General features: G+C 35.5%; 1 protein-coding gene across 2 annotated transcripts; it reads left to right on the top strand.

Moving 5' to 3' along the window:
- Positions 1-321: 321 nt before the first annotated feature.
- On the top strand, positions 322-3,455 carry LOC143568778 (two-component response regulator ARR2-like). 2 transcript variants are annotated; one of them, XM_077054845.1, is made up of 6 exons: positions 322-550; positions 1,032-1,184; positions 1,349-1,720; positions 1,798-1,874; positions 1,953-3,074; positions 3,162-3,455. In XM_077054845.1, exons 1-6 carry the CDS (start codon positions 385-387, stop codon positions 3,240-3,242), a joined length of 1,971 nt encoding a protein of 656 aa, XP_076910960.1. In that variant the 5' UTR covers positions 322-384; the 3' UTR covers positions 3,243-3,455. The 2 variants fall into 2 exon arrangements, with proteins under 2 accessions (XP_076910960.1, XP_076910961.1); XM_077054846.1 differs by having other exon boundaries at positions 3,156-3,455.
- The last annotated feature ends 11,449 nt before the right edge of the window (positions 3,456-14,904 follow it).

Raw genomic sequence — 14,904 nt, 5'->3', positions numbered from 1 at the left:
AACATAATATAATAAAAACTAAAACAAATTATTAATAATAATTAAATCAAAATTATTAATATAATCGAACACCGTCTAAACTAAAGCTATCAGTGGGTTCAAGTCGTGATACCTTATTCACCCATGCTTAAACCATAAGTGAGATTCGAACCCGCGGAATGAAAAAGAAAATATCATCCAGTGAATATAAGATAAACCTCCTCACCCCCTTTTTAACATGTTGATAAACCTATAGTATAAAAAACTTAATTAAAATAATAATTTAAAAATAAAAATGAAAGCTTTACAAATTGAAGCACAATAGCATGTGCACAATATAAATCGCACAAACGCCAACCAATAATTTCTTCCTCTCTCTCTCTATCTAAACCCCAAATCTTATCAATGATGCCCACTTCAAGTGGCGGTGGTTCTTGGAAACCCACCGGCGCCGGCGCCGATGGCGGCGTCCCTGATCAGTTTCCGGCCGGCCTCCGTGTGCTGGTGGTGGATGATGACTCTACTTGTCTCATGATCTTGGAAAAGATGCTTAGACACTGCAAATACGAAGGTAGATTAATAATATTATTATAATTAAAATTATTAAATCTTTTACAAGATTACAAATTAACAAAAACCCAGTTGGGTTTAGATTCATAGAATCATAATAAAGTTTTAAAACTTCAACTTGATGAAGAATTCATTGTTAATTTTCAATTTTTGACCTTTTTTGGTCAAATATGAAGTAAATTAATATATATGTTTTTCAAGATTATAAATTAACAAATACCCAATTGGATTTAGGGTTTGTATAATCATAATAAAGTTTCAAAACTTGAACTTGATGAGGAATTGAGTTTGGATTTTGAGTTTTGACTTTTTTTTTGGTCAAATACTGTTCTATCCATGAAATCTTTTGCAAGATTATAAATTGGCAAAAACCCAGTTGGATTTAGGTTCATAATTATGATAATTAAGTTTAAATCTTCAACTTGATAAGGAGTTTATTTTGGATTGTGAATTTTGACTTTTTTTGGTAAAAAATGTTGCAGTGACTAAATGTAACAGAGCAGAGGTTGCTTTATCCTATTTAAGGGAAAATAAGAATGGATTTGATGTTGTAATAAGTGATGTTCATATGCCTGATATGGATGGATTCAAACTGTTGGAACACATTGGGCTTGAAATGGATCTTCCTGTAATTAGTAAGTCAACATCTCTAATTTTGACTTTCAGTTTTTAATCTTTTTATTGACTTGAAATATTCATAACTAAATTCCATGATCCAGTTGGTTTCAATTTCTTGATCTGTACATAATTTTCTTGATCTAATTGTTTATGAAGTTTGACCAACTTGATGATATCACAGTGATGTCTGTTGATGACAGCAAGAGTGTAGTTATGAAAGGCGTTACACATGGCGCGTGTGATTATTTAATAAAGCCTGTTCAGATCGAGGCGTTACGCAACATATGGCAACACGTGGTTCGAAAACGTAGGAACGAGTGGAAAGAGCTTGACCAGTCAGCAAGTGCTGATGAGCAGAAACAGCCTGAAGAGCCCGATTACTCTTCTTCCGCAAACGAAGGGCATAATTGGAAAAGCACAAAAAGGAGGAAAGATGAGGATGATGAAGTAGATGAACGGGATGAATCGTCATCTTTAAAGAAGCCTAGGGTCGTTTGGTCGGTTGAACTCCATCAACAATTTGTTGCTGCGGTTAATCAACTTGGAATCGATAGTATGTTAAAGTTTCAAACTTTTTGTATTGTTAGCGGTGACTTGATGTTAAATTAATAATTTGCTGTTTTTATACAGAGGCCGTCCCAAAGAAAATCTTGGAGTTAATGAATGTTCCCGGTTTAACTCGAGAAAATGTCGCCAGTCACCTTCAAGTAAACATCTTGCTGGATTCTTTTTTTTTTTTTTCAGTTTTCGATGTGAAATTACTAATTGGCCCCTAATTCATGTAGAAATACCGTCTCTATCTTAGAAGACTGAGTGGGTCTCAGCATCCAGGTGGGATGAACACAAGCTTTATGGGTGGGCCAGATCCGGGATTCGGGTCAATGTCGTCACTTAATGGGCTTGATCTCCAAGCTCTAGCTGCTAGTGGTCAACTTGGTCAGCTCCCACCTCAAAGTCTTGCAACTCTCCAAGCTGCGGCTCTGGGCCGGGCTGGTAACTCAAAGTCAACTATTTCCATGCCTGTTATGGACCAAAGAAACATTTTCAGCTTTGAAAACCCAAAGTCAAGATATCCGGAAGTACAAAGTCAACAGTTGACCAATAATAATGGTGGAAAGCAAATGAATTTACTTCCCGGGATACCTACAAACATGGAACCAAAGCAGTTTGTGAGCTTGCATCAATCGGGCCAGCATTCTTTACCAGGCATGAACAATCTAGTTTTGATTCAAATGGGTGGTCAAAGTCAAATCCATATTCAAGGTCAAGGTCAAACTCAAGCTCCAGCTCAGTCGAGGCAGCCTGTTATGTCCAATGAGATGTTGACGCGTGGCGGAGTGGTTGACATGGCACCAACCACTGTCTACAATCCCGTGGTGTCGGTATCACAGCCCTCTCCACTCGTTAATTTCTCGATGAATCAGAAAACAGATTCTCGCGGAGGTAGTTATCCTCTTGGGGGTAATCTGGGAATTCCAAATCTTCCAACCACATCATCGGCTCTTCAAGGAGATGTAAAATTAGAAACTAAGGTTTCGAGAAAAGGGGTGGTTCCAAGTTATGATATTTTCAATGATTTGATTCAAAATCGTGAGTGGGGCCTACAAGATGTCGGTTTGACCTTTGACCAGTCTCATAATACGATCCAAGGAGGATTGGATGCCTCGAACCCGATGTTACTCCAGCATAACCGTTCTTCTGGTCGGGATCTGGGAGGGCAGAATTGTAATTTGACTAGCGGTAAGGTGGTTTTGTCCCAAGGGTTTGATAGTAGAACTCATCATAACGGATCAAATGTCGGGTCGCATGTTGGTCAGCATCGCAACACTTATGTCAAGACTGAAAACGATATGTTATACTCTGAACAATATGGTCAAGATGATCTCCTGGCTGCCGTTCTAAAGCATGTACGTTCGTAAAACTTGTAAAATGACTAAAATACCCTTCAAAGATGTAAACAAAATACTGTTTGTTTTATTATTATGCAGCAGCAGCATCAACAACAGGAAGGTGTCGGGCAGTCGGATAACGAGTTTGTATTCGATGGGTATGCATTGGATGATTTACCAGTGTAAACAGGACATGTACTCGTCTGCACTTTAATTGCTGTACATAGGTCGACTTCCGCCAAAATCCAAGATTTGTTGAACAAAGCACGGTATGCAAAGGCGTTGCGTGTTGAAATTTTTGACTGCTTTAGGTAGCTTTAAGAAACCGAAAATGTAGCAATGAACAAGCAGGTATGAATGATTTGTAGGATTGTGAATTTGGTTTTTCTGCATAGATTTGAGGATATACTATAATCTGTTTATCCACTTGTGGAATACATGTATTTTTGTGCCCCTTTTTTTTCTTTTTTTTTTCATTTTTGTAGTTTTTAACGCAAAAATTTTGGTTGTGTAAGGGTGTTCATCGGTTCGGTTTACTTTCTTTTTCTTGGTTTGATCGGTTTCAAATAAAAAAATAACCACTAACTCGGTGTCGTGGTACGTAAGAGATAGGCACTCATTTGCTGAATGTCATTTATGGCAGAACTTTCCACGAATGTTTGTTGGTCATAAATACCCCTGTTGCATATGACTTGCATTCAATACTCATCTACTGCTACTGCTTTGCATTTATAATTCCACAATCTCATTTATGTTTTTATACTCGTCCACTGCTACTGCTACTGCTACTCCCAATTCTGAGCCCCCCCGAGTGCTTTAGGCACCAAGCGTCTAATACCATGCAACCCGAAGTATTTTGTAAGGTTGTGACGATCCTCATAAAATTTTTCTGCTACTTTCGTGCTTGTCAGTTACCTGCAAAGGTAACCTGGAACTAAATTTGTCGATAACAAGTTGTACGTTTCTAATACGTTCATGTTTGCTCCTACTTGTAAACCCATGTATGTAAATGTAAAGGTACGCGTTTGGCATACAAGAATGTGAGCCATATTATTCATTTGTTCCAAGTTTACTTCTACACCAACAACCTTAAGTTTTTCGTAAGTTAACTTTGAGACCCAACACTGGTTAAAAACATCTAAATAATCTAGCAATATTAAGACCGTTTGGGCGTTTGCAATTGACCATTCGCCCATAACGTGTGTGTTGTCTACGTAAAACCAAATGGTATAGATTTGGTTCTCCAATCGAGGATTTGACGCTTTATAAAAACGCAAATTATATACAGAGCATGTTGCCATGTGTAAGGCCTTCATCTCTAAAATAAATAGGAATGGAGATAACTTGGGTCACCGTCGATAATGATCGATGTTGTTGCCCAGAGAAAACCGCCTCGAATTTCCTTCATGATGGAGTGAAGGCCATTTGGTCGACTATGGAATCCGATCATCCCGGTTCAATAAGTTCCTTTTAAAAAAAATCAGCTTTTTTCAAGCTCTAAGCCATCAATTTACCAAACTAGTATTTTACAACATATCATGTTTCTTTTTCGGATAACAATCCAATTTTATTGACTCAAAACATTCATATTTTAATTTTCTTTTTAATTTAAACTCTTCATTTATATATTCTTTTACTTTAAACTAATCATTTTCTGGTTTGTATAATATTTATATCAACCATCTTGTGACTACTACTAGTGCAAAGTTCAAGTTGAATATTAGTTTAATCAATAATGTTTCACTATTTGCTATGATTAATATTCGTTACCAATATGATTGAAAAATTTTAAAAAGAATATGAAGAAAGAAGTATTATGAGTTGGTAAAAAAATAAATTAAAAAAGTACAATGAGATGCTTGAAACAAGATACAATGAATTGAAACCATATTAACTTAATAAATATCATTGTGTTATGAAACAACTATAACATATTAGTAAGATAGAGAGGGTTGGGGAACGAATTCTTTTATTATATCTTCAATATGGAGTACAAGCCTCTATTTATAGGCTCATTACAATAAACACATAATTAATATACGAGGGAGTTGAGCACATGAAGAGTCATAATATAATGGTACATGAAGTGAAGAGTCACTCTAATAATGATAATTTATAACACTCCCCCTTGACGATGCACGAGTTGAAATACATTTGTTGATACTGCCTCATTAAAAACCTTGCTAGGAAAACCCAGTGTGATAAAACCATAGCTAAGGAAAAAAGAGTGCAGCGCGTATTATTCTCCCGCTGATGATATTAGTTCCTTGAGTCGACGCATCCCGATCCCGTGAACTAATTTCTTGAATGTTGAGGTCGGAAGTGATTTAGTAAACAAGTCTGCCAAATTTTCGCTTGAGCGAATTTGTTGAACGATAATATCTCCATTCTTTTGTAGATCATGTGTGAAAAAGAACTTTGGCGAGATATGTTTGGTTCTGTCTCCGTTGATGTACCCTTCCTTAAGTTGTGCAATGCATCCTGCGTTGTCTTCATGTAAAACCGTTGGTCCCTCGTCAATACCACAAGATCCACGAATGCGTTGTATTATGGTTCTCAACCAAACACATTCTCGACTAGCTTCATGGATTGCCAATAATTCTACATGGTTAGATGAAGTGGCTGTGATTGTTTGCTTCACAGAGCGCCATGAAATTGCAATGCCTCCATGTGTGAATAAATATCCTGTTTGGGATCGGCCAGTATGAGGATCAGACAAATACCCTGCATCTGCAAAACCAACCAAACTTGTTTTCGATTGGTTAGTAAAATACAAGCCCATATCTTTAGTTCCTTGGAGATATCAAAATTTTTGTTTTACCCCATTCCAATGTCTCCTTGTTGGGCATGAACTATACCTTGCCAACAAATTTAATGAAAATGATATATCTGGTCGTGTATGGCTCGCAAGGAACATTAATGCACCAGTTGCACTCAGATACGGTACTTCTAGACCAAGAATTTCTTCTTCGTCTCCCGGTGGTCAGAATGAGTCCTTTTCCACATCAAGTGACCTTACAACCATTGGAGTGCTCAGTGGATATGATTTATCCATGTAAAACCTTTTGAGTAATTTTTCTATGTAAGTTTCTTGATGCATAAGTATCCCACCTTTAAGATGTTCTATTTGTAATCCAATACAAAACTTTGTCTTTCCAAGGTCTTTCATTTCAAATATTCAATAGCCTTTTGGAGCCCTCTAGAAGTTCCAATTATATTCAAATCATCAACATATACGGCAATTATAACAAATTCAGATTCTGATCTTTTTGTAAAAATGCACGGACAAACAGAATCATTTTTGTAACATTCTTTCAACAAATACTCACTAAGGCGATTATACCACATACACCCAGATTGTTTCAGCCCATATAATGATTTGTTTAGTTTAATTGAAAGATGATCTCTAGAACTTGATTTACATGATTCTGGTAGTTTGAATCTTGCAGGTAGTTTCATGTAAATTTCTGTATCAAGTGAGCCATAAAGGTAGGCTATCACAACATCCATTAGACGCATATCAATCCCTTGTTGTATTACCAGACTAACAAGATAACGAAAAGTCGTTGCATGTACCACGGGAGAATATGTCTCCTCATAATCAATTCCATGTCTTTATGAAAGTCCTTGTGCTACAAATCGTGCCTTGTAGCGTGTAATCTCATTCTTTTCGTTACGTTTTCGCACAAAGACCCATTTATAACCAACAGGTTTTACACCTTCAGGTGTTTGTACTATGGGACCAATGACTTCCCGTTTTGTGAGGGAATTTAATTCTACTTCAATTGCGTCTTTCCATTTTGGCCAATCATGTCTCTGTTTACATTCATCAACAAATACTAGTTCATGATCCTCATTGTTTTCCATTATTTCTAGCGCTACATTATATGAAAAGATTTCAGCAACGTCGACTTGGTTTCGGTTCCATACTTTCTTAGACATGATATAATTTATTGAGATCTCTTCATTTTCAGGTACCTTATGTTCATCTTGAACCATCATGTTTAGTGTCTCTTTAGGAGACTCTTTTTCTGGAATTACTTCTACCTCGTTTTGACTATGTTCATTATTTGCTCCTTTTTTCTTTCGAGGATTTTTGTCTTTGGAACCAATTGGTCTGCCACGCTTTAGGCGTGCATTAGATCCATTACCAATATGTGGTGGTCCTTCAGGGACACTGATTTTAATTGGAGCATTAGCAGCTGGTAGATGTGACTTAGTCACTCTCTTTAGGTCGGTAAAAGCGTCTGGTAATTGATTTGCTAATCTTTGTAAATGAATTATTCTTTGAACTTCAAGTTCACACTGTTTAGTTCGGGGATCCAAATGAGATAACGATAATTCATTCCAACATATATCACCTTTTGGCTGCTTTTCATCTCCCCCTAATTTTGGGAATGTTGATTCATCAAAGTGATAATCAACAAAACGAGCCGTAAATAAATCTCCTGTTGTTGGCTCTAAATACTTAATTATAGATGGTGATTCGTACCCAGCATATATTCCTAACCTCCTTTGAGGCTCTATCTTTGTACGTTGTGGTGGAGTGATAGGAACATATACGGCACAACCAAAAATCCTTAGATGGGAAACATTTGGTTCATGACCAAATACCAACTTTAGCGTGGAAGAGGTATGATAACTAGTTGGCCTGATGCGAATTAGTGTTGTTGCATGTAAAATCGCATGCCCCAAGCAGTAACTGGTAATTTTGATTTCATAATCACTGGTCTTGCAATCATTTGAAGTCGCTTAATAAGCGATTCAGCAAGCCCATTTTGTGTGTGTACATGAGGTATATGATGCTCAACACTTACCCCAATAGACATGCAATAATCATTAAATGTTTGGGATGTAAATTCACCAGCATTGTCTAACCAAATTTTCTTAATGGGGTAATCTAGGAAATATGCTCTTAACCTTATTAATTGAGCAAGTAGTCGTGCAAATGCCATATTACGACTTGATAATAAACACACATGAGACCATCTAGTTGATGCATCAATTAGGACCATAAAGTATTTAAATGGTCCACTAGAGGGATTTATAGGCCCACATATATCACCATGTATTTTTTTTAAAAAACTATGAGATTCGGTTCCCACCTTAGCCGGTGAAGGACGAGTAATTAATTTTCCTTGTGAGCATGCAACACATGTAATTTCCTTAGAATGAAGGACAAAAAAATGCCCACACGAATTTTCAATAATTTCTCGCATCATAATTGATCCGGGATGGCCTAACCGGTCATGCCAAATGATAAAATTTTCCCGGTCCATAAACTTTTAGTTTATGACCATATTTGATTCAATTATATTAATTTTAGTATAGTACAAACCGGAGGCAAGTGCGGGTAACTTTTCTAATACATGTTTTTCACCCGAAATCGAACTTGTGATTTGAAGGTACTCATCATGTCCATCACATGTTGTCTCAAGATGATATCCATTTAGACGAATATCTTTAAAACTTATTAAATTTCTTTGAGACGACGGAGCAAATAATGCATCGTTAAATTTGAAATGTGTTCCACCCGGTAACACAACATGTGCTTCTCCAAAACCTTCAATTAACTTTGAACTACCGGATATAGTACCGACGTTTGCCTCTTTTATAATTATATTAGAAAAAAAATTTCTTTTCTTGAAAATTGTATGCGTGGTTGCACTGTCGATTAGACATATGTCTTCATTGTTAATAGGACGTTTTAAATGCTCCATATACTTCAAAACAAAAAGAAAAATGACATAAATAGAATGCATAACATGCCCAAAATATCTCATACGCTTAGAGAAAAAAAACACATTATTTCAAAGAAAATGTCCAAACATGACATAACGAAAATAACATAAAATTAAGTCCAATCACTCATATGTAAGGGAAATTGCAAGCATCCATCTTGGGTGTATCATCCATGATATCACCAAAATTCATATTGATTGGATCAATGATGAAATCATCCACATCAAGAGCAATTGTATTAGTATGTTCATTGTGACCATCGGGGATATCAATGTTGCCATCTTCACATGCAAAATTCGTTTCTATTCCTTTTCCTTTATTTTTGATTGATTGTTGGTAGAGTGTCACCAAGTGTTTAGGCGTACGACAAGTACGTGCCCAATGGTTATTACTTCCACATCGATGACATGCATTTGATGTGGTTACATTTGTCTTTTTATCACTTTCATACTTAGGCTTTTTTCCATTTTCTTGCCCTTTATGATGGGATCTTGTGTTCTTAAATTGAACACCATGATAACTTCCCCGGTTATATCCACGTCCACTACCATGACCACGACCATGACCACGATAGTAACCACGACCACGACTTCCACTTTGATCGTTATATGCTGCCAAATTCGCTTCAGGGAATGGGGCTGTGCCAACTGGTCGGGTCTCATGATTTTTCATCAAGAGCTCATTGTTTTGTTCGGCCACAAGTAAATACGAAATAAGGTCACAATATTTTGTAAAACCCCTTTCACGATATTGCTGTTGCAATAGCACATTTGATGCGTGAAATGTGGAGTATGTTTTTTCCATCATATCCTCATCAGTAATATTTTGTCCACACAAAATCAATCGTGAGGTTATTCTAAACATAGCCGAGTTGTACTCGCTTATTGATTTAAAGTCTTGTAACCTTAAGTTGACCCAGTCATAACAAGCTCTTGGTCATATTACTGTTTTTTGGTGGTCATATCTTTCTTTTAATTTGGTCCACAAGTCAAGTGGATCCTTAACCGTTAGATACTCGATTTTTAAGTCGCCGTGGATATGATGGCGAAGGAAAATCATCGCCTTTGCCTTATCTTGGATGGATGTCGTATTATCTTCTTTAATTGTGTCACCAAGATTGTTGGCATTTAGGTGCATTTTCGCATCCAACACCCATGATAAATAATTCTTTCCGGTAATGTCTAAAGCTAAAAATTCAAGCTTTGATAGGTTTGACATGATGAACGCTAAAATATATGTCACTTAAAATATATTCACGTCAATGTTGGAACATCATTGATTACAATTTTGATTGTTATGAAAGAAAACATAGCAATAATATGACAATATATACAATCGGTTACAATAATAAGTGTGGTGTAAAAAAATGTGTCACACAAAAAGTAATAATAATAAACTACAACATTACATTTTGCCCACAGAAGCATCATTCTAGCAAAATTATACATGTGAATTTATGTGTGAGAACAATATTATGCATGCATCATTCTAACAAAGTTATACATATAAACAGGAGCATGTATGTGTGAAAATAATATTATATATGCATCATTCTATCAAAATTATATTATTCTCAATATGTATGATGACATTGAGATTTTATCAAAAGAAAATGGCATGGATCATACTCAAACATGTATGTGTAATTCGAAATCAAATCAGTGGATGTGGATCATTCAAATTAATTATATTATATTCAATTTAACTTAAAAGGAAGATATGTAACTTGTTGAAATTATACCCAAAATTAATTTTACACCATGTTTATGAACTTTGATCAGTAAGATGAATTAAAACACTCAATTTGTAAATCCAATATTGTTTTATATAGAAAATCATGTTATAGGTTTAGGCCATTTGGATAATCATAAGACATGGAACAGAGATGTAAAAGTTCCTAGCCTCCAATTTCATAATCAAACCCAAAATTAAAATTATATTACGAACATCAAAATCATTTAGTTAAATTGTTAACTTATCTAAATAACATCATTATATAACACATTATATGGAAACAATAAAATCTATAAGATATCTCAAGATATTATACAGAAACAATAAAATCTCTAACACATCTCAAGATATGCATACTCACCGTATGATAATAGACGATGATTCAAACTTTCAAGAGTCGTGCTGATAACGTGTTATGAAACAACTAGAACATATTAGTAAGATAGAGAGGATTGGGGAATGAATTCTTTTATTATATCTTCAATATGGAGTACAAGCCTCTATTTATAGGCTCATTACAATAAACACATAATTAATATAAGAGGGAGTTGAGCACATGAAGAGTCATAATACATGATGTGGAGAGTCACTCTAATAATGATAATTCATAACACATTGAACACCACCACCATTTGTTAAGTAAATATTTCAATCACTATCTAGTACTAGATTCGAGCTCGGCTCACTTTAATTTACGAGACCTCAAGCTCGAGTTTGGCTTGTGAGTTGTTTTTTGACCTCGAGATTAGCTTGGGTTCAGCTAGTTTATTATTTATTAGTTAATTTAATATACATTTTTAAGTATTTTAGAAAAACTTTAAATGAGCCAAAACTCGATTCGAGCTCGGCTATGCATTGTGAAATTAATAATACATAGAAGTCTTAACATATGGTAAAACTTAACTATACATAAGGCTCGTTTTGTGAAGGCTCAACAAGCCAAAATGAGATTCACATACAAGGCTCCAAAGCGAGTTTTAATTGAAGCTCTGGCTCGAAAAATCTCGACCTGTTTCAAGATTTTTGTCAATCCGTTTTCAAGTATCTCGCGAACGGTTCAGCTCGTTTGCACCCCTATCACAGGCCAATAAGGACTTCCTTGATTTTAGTAGCATTAAGTTGCTAAACTTATATTAACTACTTGCATCTTAGCTTGTTACGAACCCCCTCAACACTTCCAATTTTTTGTGTTCAAACTGAATATGTGACTTTGTTCATGTTCATGATTCAATTAAAAACATAATGAATGTCCTCAACAAACTGTTTAAAAACTAAATCTGTAAATCAAAACATGTGAGTCAAACCTTTAGTGGCGACCTAACCAAACCGTTGAAAATTGAAGTTAAAGAAAAAACCAACCGTAAAACCTAACCGATGACCGATTTAAACGGTTTTAAGGTTTCAAACCGAACCATAAACACCAATAATTGTTACTTGGTGATCATGATATAGGGTTTGAACCGTTAAGAATCTATAGTGTAATCGTACACTTCAATAATAATAATAATAATAATAATAATAATAATAATAATAATCAATTTAATAATTTTGGGCTTCGACAAGCATTTGCTAATTGGGTTTGGGCTAATTAATGTTACAAACATAAGATAAATATACATATGATAGTTCAATTAATTTATATTAATTGGTCAATCAAATAAACCGATTTCAAAAAAGATGTATCTCCCAGGGATGGAGATGGCTAGAGTCAGTGGCGAAGCTTGAACTAAGACACCGGGGGGCAGACTCAAAATGTATACAATAATTCACAAACGATGGGGGCCGGACTTAAATTTCCGATCGAAAACGCCTAAACTTACACTACGCTTAAAAAATTTTGGGCGAAAATGGGTAAATTTACACTACTACACGAAAAAACCGGGGAGGCCGGGGCCATTCCCGGCCCTAAGTAAGCTACGCCATTGGCTAGAGAGTTTTTGTATGTGGGGCACAATACAAATTGGTGACGGTTGTGGAGTCACCCGACGTGATGGGAAGCAGGATATGAAAAGTTGGAGCGGTGCAGAAGTTGATTACCGATGGCACCATACATTAAAAAAAAAAAATAATCAATTAGGATTAGATTTTAATTGGTTTGGAGCTTGTAGGGGTAAAATCCTAGAATTAGCAGCTACACCCATGCTATAGCATCGTTATAGAAAAAACAAAGGAAGCATCTACCCACTAAAGACAAGAAAGAAGATCGTACGAGGAATAACGGTCAAGGCTGAAAAAAGACAATTCTTGTACCCGTCTAGGGGACCGCAAGGAATAATAGTACGATCGGTAGAAGCTGTATTATCTCTATCAATAGAGTACATATTTGTAACAATGCTCGGATTATTTATACTCACCAATATACACATTTAACTATGTGTTTTACAATTATTCTTGTATTTTATCCCAGATATCATTCATACTGTTAACAATTAGAGTCGATCTTAATCTATAATCATAAAGATTGGGATTTGCATTAACATTGGCACCATCTGGGAAATAACTTGAGTTTTACGCAATGTTGTAAAAGTAGTGTTACAAGGTCGAGTACTTCTCGAGTACTAGCTACAAGGTATGTCGCCGAGTCGAGTTTCTTTAACTCTGCCTAGTTACTATGAATCGATCAAAGGTGGCTAACCTCAGCCAGAATCACATCTAATCGGTGAACTTTGACCGATTTTGACTTTAAAAAGGTAAAACATAATTCATATTTCTATAATATTAAAGAACAAATATCAATTTTTTTAATTAATGATTAGCAATTTTTAGAATAATTTATTAATTAAAAATAAATTTCTCTTATTTCCATTGACATATATATTAGAAACTTATGATATTTGACATATATATAATATCCAAAAATTAATTTCTTTATATGTCCGAGTACTCTCCGAATACTCTGAGTACACCTAACTCCTTAGTCGACGCCTAGGTCCGCCTAGCGACTTTTACAACCATGATTTTACGACATTTTTTCGTGATTTTTTTGGGAGAATATAAGTGATAACATCATGGCGTCAGCGAGTAACGTATTTGGCGACGGAATAAAAGTGACCGATAATGGATCTAGAAACTTTCCGATAAAGGATCTAAAAACTTTAGCCCAAAACCGACCGATAACGGATATAATATCCAAATTTTGGTTCGGTTTTAGCCCAAAACCGACCGGTAACAGATCTAGAAACTTTCCAGGTGGTGGCCCGCCCAGCAATCAAACGAGCGTTCCATTCCCGCCTATAACTACTTACTAAAACCAAAACCCTCATTACATCGCTTGCTTCCCATACACGTATGGTATCACTACTCAAATTTCATTTCCTGCACTAATTTTCTAGCGATTATCGCCTTACTAATTTGGTTCTTGTATTTTATTTTTGAACACAGACTGCTCAATTCCGGACTCGTCACCCTTATCGGTGAGTTACTCTTTGGTTTTGAAATTAATTTGAGGTGTTTCGTTTTTGTAATCGTTGTTGTAATTTTGGTTAGCTGTGAGTAGGGCTGTAAACGAACCGAACGAACACGAATAAGGCCTTGTTCATGTTCGCTCGTTAAGGAAATAACGTGTTCACGAACGGTTCACGAACACTTGCCGAACAAGATTTTATGTCCGTGTTCGTTCATTAAGGAAATGAATGTGTTCACGAACACAAGCGAACACAAATAAAAATCAACAGAGCCTAGAAATTGAGACCTGCGTATTCATCAATGTGTTTGCTCATTTAACTTTAAACGTATACGAACACTTAATCAAATGTAAATGACCACAAACAAACATAAATGAAAATACTTAAATGAACTCAAATTAAAAAATATAAAACCTTTAATTAGATGACTCATCCAGATAATAATTAATTATTTTCTATTATTACTAAACGAGCATAAATAAACAGACACAAACGAACATAAATAAACGAACATAAACGAACGTTCGTGAACATAAATAAACAAACGAAGCATGTGTTCATGTTTGTTCGTTTAATTAAATGAACAAAAATATCTTGTTCGTGTATGTTCGTTTATTAAATAAACGAACATAGACGAACTTCCAGCCGAACGGTTCACGAATAGTTCACCGAACGTTCGGTTCGTTTATAGGCCTAGTTGTGAAATTAGGTCATGACTCTAATCACCTCAATTAAATTAAATTGACAATTATGTGTTGGTTAGTGTGATTACGGTTTAAATCTCTTTGTTTCGTCTAGGTTTTCACACGCTTACAGTTAAGATCTCTTCATTCTGTCGAGATTTTGTGGTGTTCATTCACGGTTTTGGTTTAAAATTTGCAGATGGCTACACTATACCGGTTGCATGTTATCTTTGGCGGTTACTGGAACCATACACAACAAAACGGTTTGTACTATGGGCTTGGTGT

Source organism: Bidens hawaiensis, unplaced genomic scaffold (assembly GCF_021521415.1).
Source record: "Bidens hawaiensis isolate Kalapana, Puna unplaced genomic scaffold, B.hawaiensis_p1.1 tig00024227_1, whole genome shotgun sequence".
In the NCBI taxonomy this organism is placed as follows: Eukaryota; Viridiplantae; Streptophyta; class Magnoliopsida; order Asterales; family Asteraceae; genus Bidens; species Bidens hawaiensis.
Note: the sequence above shows the minus strand (reverse complement) of the source record. Positions and strands in the feature narration are given on the sequence as shown.